The 20,950-nt window shown below is 46.1% G+C and overlaps 1 protein-coding gene across 1 annotated transcript in view; it reads left to right on the plus strand.

Moving 5' to 3' along the window:
• The window catches only part of MDGA2 (MAM domain containing glycosylphosphatidylinositol anchor 2), a 180,022-nt gene that overhangs the window by 99,015 nt on the left and 60,057 nt on the right, over positions 1-20,950 (plus strand). Inside the window, exon 5 of the mRNA XM_075501584.1 lies at positions 512-781. Within this exon, the coding sequence (XP_075357699.1) occupies positions 512-781 (270 nt within the window). The remainder of the gene's footprint in view (positions 1-511; positions 782-20,950) is intronic.

Raw genomic sequence — 20,950 nt, forward strand, 5'->3', positions numbered from 1 at the left:
TGATCCATCTTCTGCCACCGCAAAGTTAGGTCCCCCACTGAACACAGAATCGCTGCCTCAACTCTGTGCAAGAGTCATTGTTGCCTTGTGCACTTTATCTAAACCGAGTCAAGACTTTTATCTCTTTTTCTCCCCCTTCCTCTTCCAGAAAGTCCCGTGTGTCAGAGTCTGTGGTCCCTCCGCGAGGCTTGGGAGGGCTGAGCCTCCTGGGCTGCACGGGCACGGGACCTCTCGCTGCATCTCCAGCGATAACGTCGCTGAAGCAGCACAGTGTCTTTAAGTACTCAGCAGAAAGTGTCAATAAGCAGAATGCCGTGCTTTGGATGTGTACATTTCTGTTACAAGCTGATCAGTATCTATTGAGGTTGTATACTTACCGTTATTGAGTTCCCCTCTCGTGGGTGCCGGGCTACGCTGTGGTGCTCTCGCCTTTCCGCTGTGGCTGGTTAACTCTGTCTCTCAGGCTAATTCGCTTACGAATCTCCTGCTCTCCCTTCCTTGCCTCCTCCAGACCCACCCACCGTGGAGCCCACCTTCCTGGAGATTCGGCAAGGCCAAGGCCGGAGCATCACCATGAGCTGCCGGGTCCTGAGGGCATATCCCACCCGGGTCCTCACCTACGAGTGGCGCCTGGGCAGCAAGCTGCTGCGCACCGGCCAGTTCGACGTGCAGGACTCCACCGAGTACACCGTCAGCAGCCTCTCCCGCGACACCTACGGCATCTACAACTGCAACATCATCAACGAAGCGGGCGCTGGCCAGTGCAGCTTCCTTGTGACAGGTAGGCTTGGCGACGTCTTGACGCGCCAAGATGATGGACTGAGCGTGCTGCGGGTTTGCGTGTCGTTGGGTAACGCTATTCCTGCTCCAACTAACGAATTGCCAAAGAGATATATCCCTCGAAGTAGAATTGTAGCTTAAGGCGTCTGGTTTGGATTCTGGGGTGGTTGGTAACAAAATAGATTTAGCTTACTTCAGTGGTTTGAGTGATTTTTAAGTGCAAAATGTAAATATGGCTTCTCTGCAGGCATCTGTCAGTATGCTTTTGAGAGAAGCCTGAGAGAGTCATCAGGCAGCAAATTTCTTCCATTTGAAGTTTGCAATAAGGCTTGAATTTCCTCTTCTCTTTTGGGACACTCAGCGAGCTTGGAGACCGGGGCAGGCAGACCACAGTCTCAAGCAACTCCAAGCTACCCAAGTACAGAGGGGTGTTGGAATTTGTTCCTTTTCTCAAAAAGCAAAGGACTTTGTGAAGTTAGTACACAAGGTCACAGACTCAGGGAGGATGTGCAACCCCTGCCATGATCTACCCATGTTGAGTAATTAATGCACTGGATTGAGACAAACTTTATATGTCTTTTATCTTTAGTATCTTGGATCTGAATGTTAAACTGGTTGTTTAGACATGCAAGTCTTGATCCTTCCTCTATTGGAAATTAGTTACCATGACTTGACGACTCAGCTGCCCGATCCTACAACACCCCATGCCTGCACAGATGTTGTCCCCAAGCTGAGGTCCTCTGGTCGCTGGAGTCACATCAGCTGCAGGCTCCCCATCCCTCTAGGCTGGTTGTCCAGGCACTTAGAATCACTGGAGGGAAAAAAAGCTTCTCTGTTAAGTGAACCATCTCCTCCCAAGTTCTGCGGTGGGTCAGGAACCTGTTCCCTGTTCCTCTGCACCAGCTGAGAGGGGTGTCCAGCCACCCGCCCTGCGTGGGCTCTCTCCGGGGGTCAGCATGAGCAGCCCCAGCCTCCCTAAGGATGTCAGAGCAGTAGCCCTATTTCAGCTCAAAATCCCTCCCATCAGCTGCTTGAAAAGGAACGATGGGAAAAGAAACCAACAAACAAGAAATTCAGAATATGTGGAGGAGAGCTATCTTAGAAGGAAAGATCCTCCATCTTAGTTGGGATTTTATTCTTGTTTAACTGACTTGGCTCCAGCTACAATCCAGTCTAAATGAGGTTTTGCTTTTGGGGTTGCTGGCAGCCTGGCAGCTCCCTGAACCCTGCCATTGTTTAGGAATCTGGGCATTATTATCAGCTTCACTGCTACCAGCAGAAAGGGCATGGATTTAATGGATGAGCTGCAGAGCACGTCTCAGGGACCCTGGTCTGCACAAGTCCTGGATATCAGAGTAGACCCTCCATACATATCTGTCCGGGGAATAAAGGAAACAATTTGATTCAGCTCCCCAGTGTTTTTCAGTACAATTTGGTTTTACAGGAAAAAAATGTGGGCCTGCTTTCATATGGATGCTTTTTTTTTCTCTTTTGGACTTAGTCGTTGGCAAGGATTTCATCGGGCCAGCAGTGCATGGCACAAATGTGGTGGGAGCACAGTGAGCACCCCAGTGACTGATGGCTCTGCTTCTTTCAAAATGTAATCAAGCCTTTGGCTGAGTTATCATTCTGAGCCTGCGTGGAGGTATTTTCACAGCCACCGACTTCTTAAATCTTTGGAGTTTAATCCAAAAGGTGGCTTCGAAGGAAACCAGAGAAAACAGTCTTTTTCCTCAAATGAGTAAATGCAGTTCAATTTACTGTTCATCATGCTTTGGACCTGAGACTGTGGAAACCCATTCTAAGGCAATTATTTTGCCAGGATTGGGGCAATCTGAGTGGCTTTCTGTGATTTATTACCGTGCCAAAGCAAGGCACATAACTGAAAATTAGTACTAAAATGGCTTTATGATATAGTGTCTCGCATCCCTCTGTGTGCCTTGCTCATTTTTAGTTTATACCATTATGCGAATTTATGCTGTATGGCTGCATTAAGGATGCTCAGAGTAACACTTTGGGTTATGACTTCCGTGCTTTCCTCAGTCATTTAAGGTTAAAACCAACATATTTAGTAAATATATTCTTTGACATGTGGAGTTGAAACTGCTCTCAGGAAAGAGCAGTAGCTGTATGCTGGTCCCAAGTCTCATCAGGACAGATGAAGTTAAAGCGCTGGGGAACGGAAAACATGTAGAAGAAAAATGATGAAGTTGTTAAAAAGGAGGCTTACATTTCACCGGGAATGTGAATATAGAAAAGAAATGGGTCACTTCTTAGACACACGCATGGAGAAAAAAGCCAAATAAATAACCCAGTGGCAGGAACCTGGTGCCAGTGGAGAGCTTTTCTTTTGGGTGGAATAATGGGAGTTGTTGTAGCCCATTTTTAGTTGGTTTTGTTGCCAGGTTTTCATGTAGTAGCAGTGTGCTGCAATGCTCACATTGCAGCGGCTGCAGAGAAGCATTGGTATGCTAAGAGAAAGGTGTTCAGTACAGTATTAAAAGCAGCCTGGATGAAGAGATTTATACTGCCCTAGAGTTTGCAAAACCTGGGTTTACTGCATTTGTATTTTGATCCAGATTCGAGAAGATGCAAGAAAAATAAATCACATGTGGAAAAGGGAGTTGATTTATATCAGGTGGGCCAATCTGAGGCAGGTTTAACCTGCTACCATCTTAAAAAGAAATAAGAACATACAAGCAAAATTGTATTTGTGGGAAAGCAAAGTTGAGTTCATGCTATTTGCAGCTTCACTATCTATATATTTTATTCAGTGGTTGCTAGCGCACATCATATCCAAAGAGCAACAAAAAGTACATTTCAGGCAGTGTGTCATTAAAACCCTGCCAAGGCTGGAAGCAAATCGGAAAAAAAAAAAACCCCATAGATGCAGAAAATGTCATGAATGGCAGGAAGCCTCCGTGCAGGAGGAGGAAGGCTTTGAGTGCTGGAGGAAGAGGCTGGGTAAGCGCAGGGAGGGTCCCCTCCCCGGGAGGCTGCTGGTGGCGGGGGCTCCTCGAGGGACAGACCCGGAGCCCTCCCTGGGTCGCATCCTGGCTCCTGCCAGCCCAGGCCACCCTGGGGACACCGTTTTCACAGCAACTTGGGTCTCTTCCGAGGCAGGAGAGGTTGAGCTCTGTATTTTCTAGGTTCCCAGTGTGCAAGGGATCCATCAAGCAAGCCCTTGTGTAGCTGTCAGAAGGGCTGGTGCTACGGTGGGGGTTGTTTAGCAATATTCTGTGCACCTGGGGAGCTATTTAGGATTAAGATTACCCATAACTGAGGTTACCTGACAAGCCTCGGCGTAACACTTCATCTTCGGCAGCTTATAACGTTGGCAAGCTTTAACCACTTGTGCTGAAATTTGCTATGCTGGTGGCTGCCTCAGGCTGAATTGTTCACAAAAGTTGCTGTCCAAAGAGGTTTTTTTTAAGTAAGGGAAACAATATTTTGTTTCATCCACGTTAAATTCTTGTATCTGTTTAGTCAGTGTGTTTGAAAGGGCCAGATACCCATCCTTGCATGATTCCTCGCTTTAACATCGTGAAATCTCTCTGTCCATCGTTTGTGGTGCTGGCTTGACAATGCTATATATAATTTGTGAGAGATTCTTTAAAGTAGTAATCATAACACTGGGTAGTACTAAAAAAAGCTACTAATGGCATTATTTTGATGTAGCTACTTTTACCAGCTGACTTCTGATCCCGCCATTGAGTGAAGACAGTTTTGAATATTGATTTTGTGCTCTTCTGTTTTGTGAAATTTTTTCACCGTAAAATATTGCATTAATTAACGAGCCAATCTTTAATTGTTTACTTATCCAGTCTTGCATCACACTTTCAGTGCTTCTGGCCGAGAGCAACGTCAAGCCAATCAGCTCGTAATTACGTAGGTTATAATAGCTACCAGCGTGACCACAGGTTTCCCTTTCTTTGGAGCTTCACTGCTGTTACTGATTTAAAGACAGAGCAGAGCACACCGTGAGCAAACCTGGGGGCATGCACATACCTGCCCGTGTCCCCAGTCTAGCTGGGGGTGTCCGCTCAGTCTGCTTGAGGATCTCCCGTCTCCTGCCTTCCTTTCCCGCATGCCTTAGGAAATTCGAATCTGAAGAGCTGGACACTGAATCATCCCTTCTGTATGATCCCAGCATCCATCCCCGGTAGGAGCTGTGTGGTTCCTCGTGTAGCCTCGCGGGAACATCCTTGCTGGAAACTTGTTGAGAAATTTCTGCCTCAGTGTTTCTTCTTCACCCTTGGCACCGTACGCGGTATCGCTGTGGTCTGTGCAGCATCGAGCTGAAACCACAGCAGAATTGCCATCCAGCCTTTTGTGAAAGCTGGGATGCTTTTGCCACAAGGGAATCATCTTAAAATAAATTGTAGACACTTGAAATTGCAGGATATTGGGTTCTTCTCCATGGCCCTGTTAGCTGAATTAACCAGTGTTCTGCTGTTTAAAGTTTTATGGCTTCGTTAATCCTTTTTTATTAGGCAAGGCCTTTTGCACTGAACTGAGGGACAGAAGTCTGTATTATTTGTAGCTTCATTTTAATTTTTTTCTTAGAAACTCTATGGGATTCATATAAAGCAACAAGCAAAAATCCTGTTTTAGAAAGCTTGTTTAGAAGCAGATGCGTTATACTCTTTTTTACCTACGCAATCCCAAAATGTCAGGATTTTGCCAGTGAACTGCTTTTGCTCTACAGTGGGTTTTTTTGTCAGTGTGAAGGCAACTTCCTAAGCAAGTAACTCAGCGCAGTTTTTGTGAGCTGAACTGTATGTGTGTTGGCTGGAAGACATGGCAATGCCTCTAATGTCAGCTCTGTTCCTCGCTGCATGGTTGCCCATTGTGGAACGATTGACCAGTGTCTGAACTGGTGGAGGGACACGCAGGAGCTGTGTGTTATATTTCTCTTTACAAATGCTTCAAATTCAGCAGTTTTCCTCTCCATTTTCCAGGAACCTGTAGCTGTTAGTGCCAGACACAAGAGTCATTGCGGCTGGGTAGTCCCTAGCAGTGGCCAAGGGATACGGGGAGTTACAGAACCCTTCTTCGCAATAGTTACTCATGTTTTTTTCTGAAACCATTTGTTCCTCCTCGTTGTTCCGGCCGATAACTGCTAGCAGTTGTTTTGGGCTTTGGGTTATTTGTGTGAGTTTCGGTTGACCAGTTCCGTTATTTGGTAATAGCTCTCGGATGAGTACAATCACATGGACACATTAGGAAAGCTCATTGGCAACTGTGGAAGTAGAAACGTAGGGATCAAGAATAATCTACCTATCTAAAATATTTCAGAAAAATAGTCTTCCTAAACTACTGAAAGATTAACTGGTGAGTTGAAAACAATTATTCACTTTTTTTTTTTTTTCCTCAATGAGATGTATGCATGCACAGTTTAAATGAATATTTTTATTACTTTGGTAAGTTTTAAAGCTATGAGACCATCCTGTCTTTCCAGTAGCATCAGCTCTTCACACACTCTCAGTTTAAGGGGGCTGCCTAGGGAACTCAGTAATCATAACTTAGGGGCAAAACCAGGTCCCTGGCAGAAATACCAAAAAGTAAGATTTTGACCCATTTGAAGAGTGTGCCAATTAATTTTATGCTCATTTCTAAACAAACTATAACCCAGAACTGAAGCAAACGCGGCCTGAGTATTCCTCCTAACACCGCAGCGTTCCTCAATTAGTGCCGTAACACTGCTGTCCTCCCCGTAACGAAAGGACAGCTTCTGCCAAACAAAGCTATGAGCCTCAAACACGCGCAAGTGGGGAGTAATGATATGATTTTATGCTCTAATTCCTTGTCTGGAGAGCCTTGCAGTAATCACGCTGTTATTCTACCCAGGGTATGAGCCTTGCTAGCCAATAGCCTCCGGCCCGTGGTCAAAGCCTTACCTACCCCTGTTCGAGGTCGGTGGCTGTGCTCCTGTAGCGCAGGCTCTGCTGGCAGCTACCGCAGGCGAGCTCCTTGGCTCTTTCCTGGGAGACCTTGGAGGAAATTATGACAGCTTGTCAATGTGGAAAGGTTCAGCATTGCCAAACAGGCTTCATAGCTTCCCAAGCTGGGAGGTGGCAGGATTCCTGCTCCGTTCCCTGCATCCTCCAGGATGGATGCATCTGCCCGTGCTGAAGATACTCAACCCCTCAAATCACCGACTGCAGCCTGGTCGTGACTTAAAGGCAGGCATCTACTCGAAATCTAATCAGGCTCGAGAATCAGATTACCATAATTTCATATACTGAGACCTGTCCCTCACCCTCTCTCATTCATAGAACATTTCCAGTTATATTTTTCAGGCTTAAAGCTGTGTTTTTCTCTCTCCTGCTGATGTCCTCAATAAATATACAGGGACATTGACTGCATAGCTGGCCGTCCTGGGTCAATTAACACAAGGTGCTGATGAAAAATGAGATCTGGAAATTTTTTTTTTTACTTTTTTCTCTTTCCATTCTACACTGTGAAGTGTTTGTATATTAGCAATGTTAAAGCCCATTTGGTTGGGACAAAAATGTGTGCGGTTCAATTGGTAGTGTCCCTTTAATTTTAAAAGTTGGAGCAGAATGGTAAATGACAGTCACAGGCATGTTACTGGGGCAGGTTAGGGACAGCCGTTGGTCTTTTAGGAAGCTTATATGGGAAAGGCAAGTGCTGTGCTGGAAATACAGACATTTTATTTTCTTAGAATAAATCAAATATTCTCCTTGGTAGACACACTTCCGTTTCTCTTATACACATTTCCCTCAGTGGGAATTAAGGAATTATATTTGCTTTGTTCTTTTAAATATTTATCTTTTTCTTTTAATATGTGACATTTTTCCTCCAAACTGTTTACTGTCGATATTTTTGGCAGGGTAAAACCCTGGTTTGACTGAAGTCTGAAAAAAACTGATCCACTTTGGTGAATTCAAAATTTGTTGTGTAGAGTCAGCACCAGAGGGCTTGAGGGTTGGTGGTTTGGTTTTTTTTAAATCAAAATCTTCCCTGTTTATGCTATCTGCTTCTCTAATACTGTGATATCTCCCCAATGACTTCTTGCATCCATCCTCTGCGTCCTCTCTGTTTGAGCAAGTCCCTGCACGGGTATGCGGGAGCCCTGCAGCAATGTGCTAGCGCCTGTTAGCTAAGTGCCATTAATTTTTAATCTCAAGATCCTCTCTTCAGTGTTATTATTCGTGTTTGTTTATTTCAGCTTGCCTTTTTTTTTCCCCCCCAAGTTTGTTTTTTGTCGTTTTATCATCTTAATGCAGAGCAGGGCTTGTCTTTGCAGCTGGGTGCCCCAGGGGCCGCTGCTGGAGGGCAGCGCGGAGCAGCAGAGCGGGTCTTCGCCAGCTTTCTGCCGCGTTATGAGAAAATTCAATTTAGCCATTTTCTCCCTTAGAGTATTCGTTGGGCGCTTTATATCCTTTCCCTCCAGCTTAAGCCAGATTTAGTACTCAAACAATGGGAGAGACAGAAGGATGAAGAGGGGAGGGGGACTGCGGGAGGTCGTCCTCTTGTCTCCCCGCTCTCACCCGTCTCATCCTCTCCCTTCTCTGCTCTGTTCTCCCCACACGGCCCACGCTGATTTCAGAGTATGGAAAAAAAGTCACATGAGATCAAAGAATGTCCACGCAAATATACCAACAACGTACGCAAAAATCTCTTTTAAAATAGCTGGCTTGCGCTGTCAGGTACTTGGATGCTCCTATCCTTCTGTATGCCATTGCAATTCTGTGCTCCATCTCCTCCCTGCCCCAAAATCCTCTATTTTACCTTCTCTGAGTATTAGACAAATTATTTATTTTTCTAATTCATCATTCTGTCATAAAGATTACTTTAAATAAAAACAATTTAGTATCATTACTCTTTAACATCCAAATTGTCTTGGAGCATGTAGGCGCTGTGTGAGGACATTTCTGAAATCAAAGTGGTACTTGAACTCTCTGCCTGAATTTGTGCGGGTCGTTTGTGACTGGCTGCTGGCTCTGGACCATGGAACACTAACCTACTTATTGCTTTTAGATACTTCATCTGCCTCGAGATTAGCCATGACATTTTCCTGAACCGCTGAGATACTTCTGGTAGTTTGGCCCTGGGTCGTTCGGCGGTGCGTTCCCGTCTGTCAGCAGGCACTCAGATACTTTGCTTTAATGGCCAATTTTCTGATGGTTATCCTTTTGAAATCTGCCGGAGTGCAAGGCTGAGAATGAGGTCCGATTCCCTTTTCTCTTTATCATCTTCTCTTGGGTAGTGTTATTGAGAGCCTCGGATTGAATTTTCATCTCCTTACTGCTGATTTACAGCCTGAACAAAGATGCTATCGCAGTGATATCTGTTTTGGAAAATTGCTTTAAAACCATGCAAAAGTGGAGAACAGTGCATATTTTTTTCTTTTTTGTCTTTTTTTTTTTTTTTTTTTTAAACAATTCAATGCCAGCAAGGCCAGCTCTCTTATTTTCGTGGTTGTCGGCAAGCGCAGAGCCCGTTGACTTCAGTGGTTCGTGCGAGTGCTCAGCAGCACGGAGAAGTGAAGGCATCCGCCGACGCCAGCTGGTGCAGCCCAGCTCTTCCTCCTGAACAGGACTCCCTGGAAGAAACTGGTGTAATGCTGGTTTGGAGATACCCACGAGCTCTCTTGTGCCTCTCACAAGATGGCTGAGCTGTAGGGATCCGCTGTAGGGACTGCATCACTGCCCGTGTCTTGTGTTCAGGTGAGGATCCCGCTGAAAGGATCGTGGCTGATTATCAGCCTGGATTTGGATGTATCTGTTCCACAGAAAGTAAATGCACTTTTAATAATATCATAGTTACAGAGGGACGAATTCTTTCATGTGCTTTACTGAAGAAGAGATTCCTGGCCACGGTCAAACCATGCCTGCAAGCCGGTGGTCTATCTGAGCTGTCCTCGGCGCAGCCAGGACAGCTGACGGGAGCAGTGATGAAGGCACAGTCTCTCCACCCAAACGAAACCCAAGCATTTGTACCGCTCTCTGTTCAATTTGATTACTACTTAAACTGTTAAATTCCAGGTACGCTGCCTTGGCCCATGCATGCTGGGTTCTTGAGAAAGTCAAGTTCCAGCACGCTGAAGAAATTTGGGGTCTATCACTGCAATGTTATCAGCTCCGTGACCTCATCATTGTGTGATGGGGGAGACTGATGTCTGACGTCTGTGAGCTCCTGAAAATAAGGTAAGTTTAGAGATAGGGTAGAGAAAAGGGTTCAGGGTCAGATGCTGAGTTGTTTAGCATCCCCAGACTGATGTACTGGCACTTCCATTTTTCAAGGTGTAGCAGCTAGGTTTTCAGGCATGAAAATGTTCCAGATTTTCTTCCCTCTTTCCTTGCAGTGACAGAATTGTGTTTTGAAAAAAAATTAAGAGCCAATGCTGCTTTATTTTGATGTTTTAATACATGACTGTGAGGGGAGCTTTACTGAAAACTCACCTGTATTTCGTGGTGCCACTTTCTCCAGAAAACAGAATTTAAAAATCAAATCTGATTTATAAAAAAACAACAAAAAAAAAAAACCCAACCAAAACCAAATAAAAATATTCTGTGCTGCTTTTCTGGAGAAAATGCTGTGTTAGTATAGCTACAGAATCTTTTTTCTTCTTCTTTGAGGAGTAAATGTAAATGAGTGTGTTGTCAAGAACCTACTTCATGGCTGATATGTCAAATACATTAATTAGGTCAATAACTTTGGGTAGTCTCAAAATGCCAAATAAAAAGGACGGATATCGGGCGGAGCACAGCCCCTTCTCCTCGACACAGACCAAGGCAAAGTCCTTTTCTCCATCCCGCGGGCTGCTTTGCTGAAGGAGCTGGCGGCACAGCCTTGCTATTTATGTGCAGTATGTTTAAATTATATAGGTTATCCAGAAGGTGGGAGGGGGTTTGCAGGTGAACTACAGAAGCATTTTTTCCACGAATATTTATTTTCCAGAGCTTACACAAATTTCCGTTGGAAAAAAGTTTCAGATTTTAGAGTCCAAAAGAACTGCCGCCTTTGGTCACGATACAGTTCACGCCGTGACCAAAATCTGCTGTTGTTTATTCTGTTTTATTATTAGCTGAGGGGTAGTATCCACTTTGTGTTAAGCATTTCACACTTGTACAAGAAGGAATACTCACTGTCCTGAAAAACTTAAAATACTAACAAAAGAGAAACTTTTTTTTTTTTTTAAGTAAACCAAACAAATCCTTATGTGGCACACAACAGAAATGGCTTTTTAACAGAATTAGGAAGAAATGGGCTCCTTCAAAGATTAAGTCAGAGAGGTTAAACCCAGTAAAATGGAGTATGTTTTTTGAAAAATTGCCGAGTTCAAAGAAAACCTAATCAAACATCAAAACAGCTTCTTTAGTGCAGTAAAACACAGTTTTGTTCCTCAACTGCAGAATTCATGTTTGTGCTAATCTAAATAATTTATATGAATCCAGAAATGAAGTCCCATTAAATCTTTTAAAACAAGGTTATTTTTTCCCTCAATCAATTTTGTGGCTAGTAAGAATATATGTGTACTCTGGCAAGAGCCCTCTGGATGCGGAAACGTTACTTTCTGGAGCAGAGGGTTGGATGAGTGGCATAGTTATTTATTAAATCAGCCTGAAATACAGAAGAAGGATTGAGGATAAAAAATAACTAAATAAAATAATGAGCTAGATCTAGGGCAATCAACACGTTCATGCCTCCATTTTAGGAAGGACGTGGCCATGGAGCGCATCTGCCATGGGAAGCGCAATGGCGATAGAGAGAGGTTGAACACACCCTAACATCTCCCTCACTCTAGAAGTTCAAGTGCCATATACAAAGGAGAGAACAAAATCCGCAGGAGAGGATGAAAGTTTCTCCACCCTCATCTTGCCTTCTCCCCAAAGCCAACTCAACGCACATCGTAGCACGGGAATTAGCTCATTGCAGAGCTCAGATAGAGAGAGAAGGGGTTCTGCTGGGAAAGGGGGAGCAGCGGCATCTTCCAGCACTTCCCTCTTTTCCATGTTAAGTGTTTTGGACCTTGCCCTTTGGATCTTGTCTTCAACACTGAATTGTTTCAGGATTCAGTTTTTAAGAGCAAAAGCCGGGCCGTGATGTTTTTTCTCCATACAAGGCAACTCCTGGCTCTTTTTGAGGAGCATCAGTGACTCTCAGGTGGCCGCATCAAGGGAAGCCCCAAGGATAGAAGCATGTTGCCCTGGCAGCATCTGGCATGCCACGCGAGGGGTGCCCTGGGGCGGCTCCCTGCTGCCTCTCCAGCGGCTTTTACCTCCCTGCAACTTTATAGGCCAAAAAAAACCCCCAACATTCCCATGAGGAGGTTTCTGAGAAGCAATCTGGGACTGAGCTTATTATCCCCGTCCCTCCAACGAGGTAGGTAGTGATGGTGGCACAACGAGCCTTCTCCTCGGTGCATGAGCGGCTGCTGATGGCATCTCCTGGTGTTTTAAAGCCTCCCTCTCCTCTCCATGCATTAAAAAAACGCACACAAATGAACAGACCGATGGCAGCAAGATGTTAAGTGCGTGCATGGGGCACAGCTGTGCCCTGACTCTGTAATCATTTAACGGAACAGTAAAGCAAGATGCCAAATCTTGCTGTCCCCAAAACCCTGCTCGATGCTTCTCCCCCTGCCCTCCCCCATTTTTCTGTTTCCTTTCAAAGTGGAGGTCATGGTGTACAGATTCTAGAGGCAGCTCCCAGTGCTGCTCAGCTGAGGGATATTTTAGATTTACCAAAACTTGTTCAAGCTGTTAACAGCTGCATTGAGGCAAGATGGGAGGGATGTCCCCATTCTGTCTGATGGCAGGGTCTGAGCAGCCTTGAAGTCTCTTGGCTTTTGGTCCCAGCCCAATTCCTTACAGAGTCATGCCAAAAAGGAAACAAAATTGTTTAAAAGTCCTAAACGAAACTTTTTTTTTTTTTTAAATACCAAAAAATGGTGTAAAGTTACTGGGTGTATGCTGAAGATGTTTTGCTTTTTCTAGCCCAGTATAACAAAATCATGTCAGACAATTGCAGGCCTCTGGCAGATTATAATCAATCAATGTAAGAGATTATCTCAATAGAGGAGAACTTTTTTGGTACTACAAAAGTACTGACAAAACACCTTCAGACCTTAGTGTGTCCCCGTATAGACAAGTCATAAGACATAAGCTGTGAACTATTAATAAGACTGTTTTCTGACCAAAAAAAGGGTTTATGTCCTTTCCTAAACCATCTTCAGCCTATTTTTTACAGTTAGAAATTGTGAATTAGTTAAAAAAAATGCACTTATGCATGACTATGCGGCAGGGTTGTCTAGAGGAATGATGCTGTTTTTCAAGGCACTTACTGCCAAAATTGGTGAACCACTTCAGAGTCTGGGCAACTCAAACACAATTTTACACACTTGAAACAGGAACAGTACAGAGTGACACAGAAACATGGCAAGAAAGAGAGGTAATAGGAAAAAAAAAGTGAGAAAGGGAGTAAGTTGGAGATTCATGACCTAAAATCCCATTTGAAACCACACTTCACCTTTGGATAATGTACTTTACTTTTCTTGAATAGTGCAGCCAAGCTCACGAGCATTGCTACAGCCCTCATGTTTCAGTGGAATAACAGTCAGTTTAAATTAATTAAACTCCTCTGAGGCCTTTTGTCCACCACACGGTATCATTGCCTTCTTTGCTGTAGCAAGACTCAAGACTGCTTTGACAGTCGTGTGTTTTATTGAATCGTGAGCTCTGATCTCAGGGATAGGCTCCTGCCCATCATCCGGAGCACAAAACGACCCTACCCCTTCTCTTGTTGCTTGTTTTCAACAAGCAAAATAATCTGTGTGAATTATCCAACAAGCTTTGGCATTTAGCAAGAACAGCCAAAGACTGAAGACGTTTTTCAGTGACGCGACTCCTGTCTTGTAGACTGTGTTGTGAGTAGTTACTGGATACGGCTGCCTCGCTGGCAGACAGTCTTTGAGCATAGCCCAACCTCTGAAGAGTCAGAAGCACAGCAATTCAGATTTAAATTATCTGTGCATACAGAAATTTTAAGCAGCATACTTTTTTTAGCATACCTGGTTCTTAAGTTGCATAGCCATTTTGAGAAATCATCAGTTTGTGATGGGTTACAGCAGGTTATCCTCAACTTTGAGCATAAACTGCCCTTTTTTTGAGCCCCGTTCCCTGAGTGCAAGACTTCTGATGCCAGGCCCAGGCTTCCACTTGCTCACAGGCAAAACCCAGGGGCTTAGCTGAAGAAAAAACTAGTATATGAGGATCTAGGCTTCTTGAGGGCAAGCTGGCATCTAGCCACAGACCAAAGCCTGCCACATGCAGAGACCTTCTCGAAGCCTGTTCAGGGACGCAGAAGCAACACGTTTAAATGTCAGTAAGATTCATTCCCCTAAAAGGGATGCAATATTCACAGAGGGGATTTGAAAGGATGGAGATCTTTGCCTGTGACTGTGACTTCAGATAGGGACCTCCTGGTCCTTGTGCCTTCCTCCTTACTTTCTTGGGGACCAGGCTGCACCGTGCCCGTGCGCTGCATCCTTCTGCATCAGCGAGGATGGATCTCCAGGTGCTGTCCCTCTGCTAGAGCTAGCATTCCATGCCATCTAGCTCCTGTATGCCGTGCCTACGGACCTGGCTGCTGGCAGGCAGGACTCCTTTGCCTGCCCTCTGAGTTTCTTGGACGATGCCGTTGACCTCACTTCACTACAAGCGAGCCTTGTGAATGCACACCATGCACAATGTGGATACAAAATAACATAGACGTTTTATGTTGTCTTGAAAATTCACCTCTCTTGCATTTTGCCACAAAACCGAGGATAGTTTTCTGTGGAAGGACAATGTAAAACGAAATGAAGAAACACTAGTACAAGTACATTTGTTTCTGCATTAATTATATGGTATAATATGTCTAATGTAATAGTTCTGTCCAACTAGCCAAACTCTGGGTCTCACAAAGTCCCGCTGAATTGACTGAAAACGTGGGGGAGGGACACTTACATGTTTCATTTGCCACCTGTTCTATGGAGTCCCAAATCCAGCATTGCCTTTGCGTTTGGCTGCTTCTCGGGTTCATCTGGCATTGCTTGCCTCTGTGTTAATCTCTAGGCTGAACTGTAGCTTATAGTTCACTTTCTAGCTGACTTATCCTACTGTTATTCGTACCATGAAAACCAGTTCCTGCCAAGACTTTCCTAAAAGTTATGTGAAAACGGTGCAGCGTTTAAAAATGGAGAAAATTTGTTGAAATTGTGTGTTTTAAAAACGCGTTAGGAGCTTGCAGTCCTGTTTCTGAAATCAGATTTACTAATACCCCATCCATCAGTTGCATTTCTCATAACTTGTGGGCAGAATTTTATATAAGGTTGCTCCAACCTCGCGTGGTTTCAAATCAGTGATTTTGGGACGTGTCCTTGCTTTCTGAGCCTGCGTTGTGCTTTTGTCTTTGGCCACTGGGTTTGTCTGCCCCGTCTCGCCTGGCTAGCCGGTAGCTTGCCGGGGTGGAGGAGCGTTACGCGGCACACCTGGGCCAGACCCTGGGCAGCACGACGTGGCGGATCACACGTGATCCGATGCAGGGATGCCCAAACCACCGCCGGCAGAGGCTGCCCGGTCTCACGGCACTGCGTGGAGACACCAGTGCTGGCAGCTGATCCCTGCACGCCCTACCTGCTCCCCGGCGCGCGGGAGAACTCCTGGCATTTCAGGTAGCGCGTGGAGACGAAGCCCAGCACTGTGTTGGTGTGGTTTTGTTCTCTGTTGCAGAGCTCGCTTGCTGGTGCTGTCTCCGGGATCTGGGGGGCCCCCGCTGCGGTCACCCACAGACCTGCCCCGGGCAGTCCCCGGCAGCGTCTGCTCTCCCAAGAAAGTCCCAAGAGCGTAACCTCCGCTGCATCACCTCGCTGCACCGTGGTGGGGACGCGTCCTGACGCGTGCCCCAGACTGGACTGTTTCTTCCCAATCCTCCCTTCTTGGAAGGAAGTCAGAGATTACACATGCAAGCCATTTTACATTATTTGCATTTTCATCTTTTTTTATGCCGCTCTGTGCAGACATGTTCATAACTGCTGTTCTACTCGGGGTTTTTGCCTGCATGCAAATGGCTTATAATTTGCCAGGACTGCTCACATTAAAGATCTGGATGCCTGGATAAAGCAGAAGTGCACAGGGCAGCAGCGAGTAAGGCCAGAGGCAGTGTTAGAAGCAGGCAAAGTCCTTAATTTCTGTAGACAAGTTTCTGAGCATAGCTGGGATAGCTGATGCCCTTCTGACCTGTTTCTTCTGGGTTTTTTTTACTGTTGGTCGTGTTAAAAAGGGCACATGTGCTTGTGTGGTGCCTGTAGAGTTTGCTGTGTTTACCAGAGATGTCCCGCTGGCTCTGTGGGACATGTGGGCGCTTTGCAAGTCTCGTGGCATTGGCAATATCAGTGTCTTGATTGAGGGTGGTGGAAAATTATCACGGGGAAGCTGAGGGAAGAAATGACCAGGTGTTTAACATCACTGATAGCTCAGTATGTTGTTTTCCCTTTTCTGAGTTCGAATATATATCATGGGCTGGGTTCTTCCAGCCTGGTGGAAAAAGCTCTCGGTTTTGGTGAGGAACTGTGAGTTTGAGGTGGGGCCTCGAGAGCCTGTATGGAGCCAAGGCTCCTCTAGCACCCACGGACTGTTAGATTTAAATATGGAGAGAGCTGGTAGAGCGAGTGATTTGAATTACTGTTAGAATTAATTTATTTCTTTATGAAGACACCCATACAAACTACCTGTAAATCCTTGCTGTCCGTAGCACTGTTTCTCTAAGGAAGATTTGATTACAAGCTGACTATAAGTTATTAGCTATAAGTTATTAGCTTTCCAGTAAGTCTAAATGAATGTTACAGGCTATAAACTGACTATATAAATTACAGTCTCTCATGTAAAGCTTAATGATGGTTGCAGTAACATTTATATCTTTCCCAAGGACAGGAGAAAATTTCTTACTGTGTCATTGATTACAGTAGTCTCATATCCCAATTTCATGTCTCGATTCAAACTGGTAGTGTGTTATTTTATTTTTTTCCCCCCACCTGGTGTCTTTGGTCTGAAACTTAAAGTGCTTTCCTCTGCACCTCCTTCCCTTGGGAGTGTCCCCTCGCGGCAGCATCGTAGAGCTGGAGTTGGGCATGGAGCATCTCTTCCTCCAGGGAAAGCAACACGTGTCCTCTTCAGGTTTGGTTTGGTTTGGTTTTAGTCTCTTGCAGCACTGTTTGCTCCGAATGAGCAGGACACGCCTGTCCTTCACATCTGTGTCTTCCCCCGGTTTGGGAGCAGCTGCCCTTCGTAGCCCAACCGCAGCTTTCCCAGCTGCAGCGAGAGCTCTGCTGTATTCTCAGACCTTAGGAATACGAAGTTAGACGCCAGCTTAGCTAAGTGTTAACTAGTCAATGCTTACCTTAATTCAGAAACACGTGAAAACATGTCAGAATAAGTAATTAATCTCCCCGCTTGTTTAAATATTTCTCAATTTTGCCAATCTAGGGACATGGATGGCTGGGGACTGTAGGAAGTGGAAAAAACAGTCAAAGACCATGTATCACCTATATTCTACCCTGTGTGGTCTTAAAAGTTCTACTGAAGTATCACTACTATTTAAAAAATTATTTTTCGTTCATCCGCTAGGCACAGTAGGTATTCGATTTTAATTAAAGACCTTGGAGGCTGTGGAGATTATAACAGAATATATACTGAGCCCAGAGCGTCTCCTAAAAATGTACAACAGGAAAGATCATTTCCAAAGCACGCAGAGTATTGATGTTGTTTTGTTTCCCGCTGAACTCGCTCCTGCTGGTGGAGAATCTGAATTAAGAGGAGCTTTGCCAGCCCCCTCGGAAGCAGATTGGTGCCCTACCCCACACACTTGACCAGGGCAGTTTAAACTGCGGGTGGTCAAATATGAAAGATGGTTCTTACTGTGTTAACAGGGTTTTTTTCACCAATCTCCTGGTCCAAAGCCCAGTAAAGGCCATGGACTCTGAGCCAGAGACTGCCTTCTTGACAATTAATTTCCAAACTCGGCAGAGTTATGAAATTTGGGATATTTGCTTCTCGCAGGTCATCAGTGGAGCAGGCAGTGCCAAATGTGACCTTTTAGCAAAGGTGACAAGGTGTTATTACTGGATCTCAACCATGCTTTTCCTGTCATCTAGTAAGAAGAGAAAAATGAAGTTAATTAATTCCATCCTGAGGCTGAAGTATCTAATTTGAGGAGTGGAGGGAGGGGTTATCTGAGGTTTCTCACTGTGCTTCAGACTTACTCATTTTTAATGCAAGTCTGCCCTAGAGGAAGAAGGAGAATAAAGTTAGTTCACCCAAAAAAGGAAAGGACTGTGAATACAGCAGTGGATTGCACTGCTTGAGAAACTGCTACTTGCATGTACTGTTTGGGTTTAGTTGTGTCTCTGTGCGTTGCCGCTTGAAAGCCGTGGACGGACCCGACGAGCCTGGCCTGGTTCTCCCTTTGCTGTGCAATGAAGCCGGTAACGAGGGAAATCACAGCTCTAAGCCAGGTCCTGGGCACGTGTCTCTGGTTTTTGGTGGTGACCAGTCACACGTGCTCGGCGTGAGCCTGGAGCCCAGAGCAGAGGCATTGCCGTCTCCTGCTTCCCGGTCTGCTGGCAAGCGGTACCGTTAGGTGGCTACTGAGCTGCCATCCCAGGGAGACGTTTCTGTTTCTTGGGAACTGGTGGATGTGGCCTCCATGAATGTGTCTAAACTTATTCTGATGTCCTTTTGGCCTCCACGGTTTGCAGTGTTTTGGGATACGAGAGCATGGATCCAGGTGAAGGAGGTGAGCCAGACGTCCCCAAGTGCAGCATCGCTGATGTGTCTCTGCTTTGACTCTATATCCTGGGCTATTTCAAAGTAGCCTCTGGAGACTGATAATTAAGAGTAAATGCATCCCTTCTTGTTGACCATGGGATGCTTTGTGCAACTAGAGTAATAAAGATGAATGGCGCAGCTTTTGAAGTAGAGCTCTTGGTAGCTGAGCTGTCGGGTATAGGTCTATGTCTGGGGGCCAAACCGGTGACCCCAGCAGTGAGAGAACGTGCAGCTGCCTCCCTGGGTGATGCAGGTGCTTGCGTGTGCGATGCTCTGGGCCGGTGATAGTTATTTTATGTTGGATAAAGAGAACAATGAGTGACCTGGGCAAAAAGAAGAGCAAAAGGCATCCCTTCCATGGGCTGTGTTGCTGGCAGGCCTGAAGGTGTGTTTTCGGGGAGCCTGGTACATGGGAGCGAAGAACATGTCCCAGTTAATATTGGAGCTGAACCAGGCCCCCCCTGAAGAAACCTGCCTGCTGGGGTTGCTGCGAATACCTTCAGCAGTGTTCAGTCCCACAGAGCCTGAAGAAACTTCACTAAAGAGCATTTAGCAGGGAGCCCTCGAGTATCGCCACTGCGGAGCTGACCCAAGGAGTGCCCAGGGCAGAGAAAAAAAAAAATCTGCATTTCAGTGTTGCCGGTGGGAAGCAGGGGCGGTTCATTTGCTGGCTGGCATTTTGTTTAGTTTCTTCCTCCCAAATGCTTGTTTGTTGGTGTGATGTGAGGGTATCGTGTGCTGGTTCTGGAGCGGATCGGAGCAGCCACAAGCTGTTTTATTTACCAGGAACTGGGGAGTCCGCGGATGGGGTGAGGCAGCTGCATAACCCTGAATGCCAAGATGGGAGAGCTTACAGCTGCCTAGAAGTCCTGATAAGCTTGGAAAGCATCAGGGAAGCCTGGCCGAGGAGCGGGCCTTGAGCTGGGACCGACGGACAGAGCTGCAGGCAGGCATGGCCGTGGGACACGGCCTGTGTGGAGGAAGACCTGTGGTACCTGGCGGCGGGGGGACGCTCGGGAACGGCGTGCAGCACCGGCCCCAGGCTCGCCCGCGGGCGGGGGGACCGGCGTGGCCCAGGGACGGAGCCAGCCTGGCTGCTGCTGCCTGTTCGGCGCGTCGCTCCCAAAGGGCTGCACAGAGCCGCGTCGTCTCCCAGCCGCAGATGTTTCTTCCGTGACTCAGTGTCGCGCTCCGATCCCGACGCGCGTTTTGCCGGGCACCGCCAGAGCCTCCCCCACCTCGCCCCTTCTCAGAGGCCACAGTTTTCTTTATGTGCGTGTGGCGACACATCGCTATTTACGATTTCACGACGGCATCCTGCTCTCTGTATGACACCGCTTTCATTTCCCTACCCATCCTTCGTTCATCAGGTCTTTAGCGCTTACTGGCAAGCGACGCTGCTTCCCCCTTCCACGCCTGCAGTTCCTGGGGGATTTCTGTGGCGTTCACTTCGGCGACAGGTAAATTGCCGCCTCCACCTCGAGCAGAGGCTTCGCTTTGTTTTCTGTTGAGCTGTATTTCACCTTGCTGTAGTAACCATTTTCTAGTCAAGCACAGACGCGCGTCTGCAAACATGCATGCGTGCGCTTACGTACGTAGGGTATGTGTAAGCGCGTGCGTATGTGTGTATCTAAGGCGAGTTGTATAAATAATATAAATTATATATAAAATAATAGAATATAAATTAAGGCAAGTGTGTATATATGTGCATGTGAGCTTACAGAAACCTCACCAGTAAAAAGGGGTCTGTGTGTGTGAATCAGCCAGCTTCAGAGACTGTTCTAAATGGGATTTATTTATCCCTCAAAATGTCACTGCGCGGGTCACGTTTAAGGACGAGCTGTTTGAAAGGAAATCCAAATACGTTGTACCATGTTATAAACCTAATTTCAAATTGTACTGAAGCTTTTTGTCAACAAACACGGACGCGTTAGGCACAAACGAATTGAAATGAAACTCGGCAACGCATTGTGTTTACTTCTCGGTGAGACCTGGTCTTGCTGTGAAAAGGAAAAATGTTTTTTACCATGAGTCCCGTGTCGGAAGGAGGAGGAATTGCAGAGAAGAGCAGCGCGAGCTCTTCCACGGCTCAGCCAGCAGATGTCACGTTTGGTTATCGCTGGCGAGGCGTCTGATCCCAGCACTGCGGTCCCGCAGCTGCAGGTGCGAGGCGAGGGATGGGCGCAGGAGAACCATCCCAGATGGGTGGGGAGGAAGGGAAAGAAGCCATTGAAGGGCACGTGGAGAAGGCGTCTCATGGATGACATGTGTAGCGTACTCCATGGCATAAGCTTATATTAGTTTAAGCGTTAACTGGGATGTCGGTTTACTGG

The sequence above is a fragment of the Mycteria americana genome, chromosome 5 (genome assembly GCF_035582795.1).
Source record: "Mycteria americana isolate JAX WOST 10 ecotype Jacksonville Zoo and Gardens chromosome 5, USCA_MyAme_1.0, whole genome shotgun sequence".
In the NCBI taxonomy this organism is placed as follows: domain Eukaryota; kingdom Metazoa; phylum Chordata; class Aves; order Ciconiiformes; family Ciconiidae; genus Mycteria; species Mycteria americana.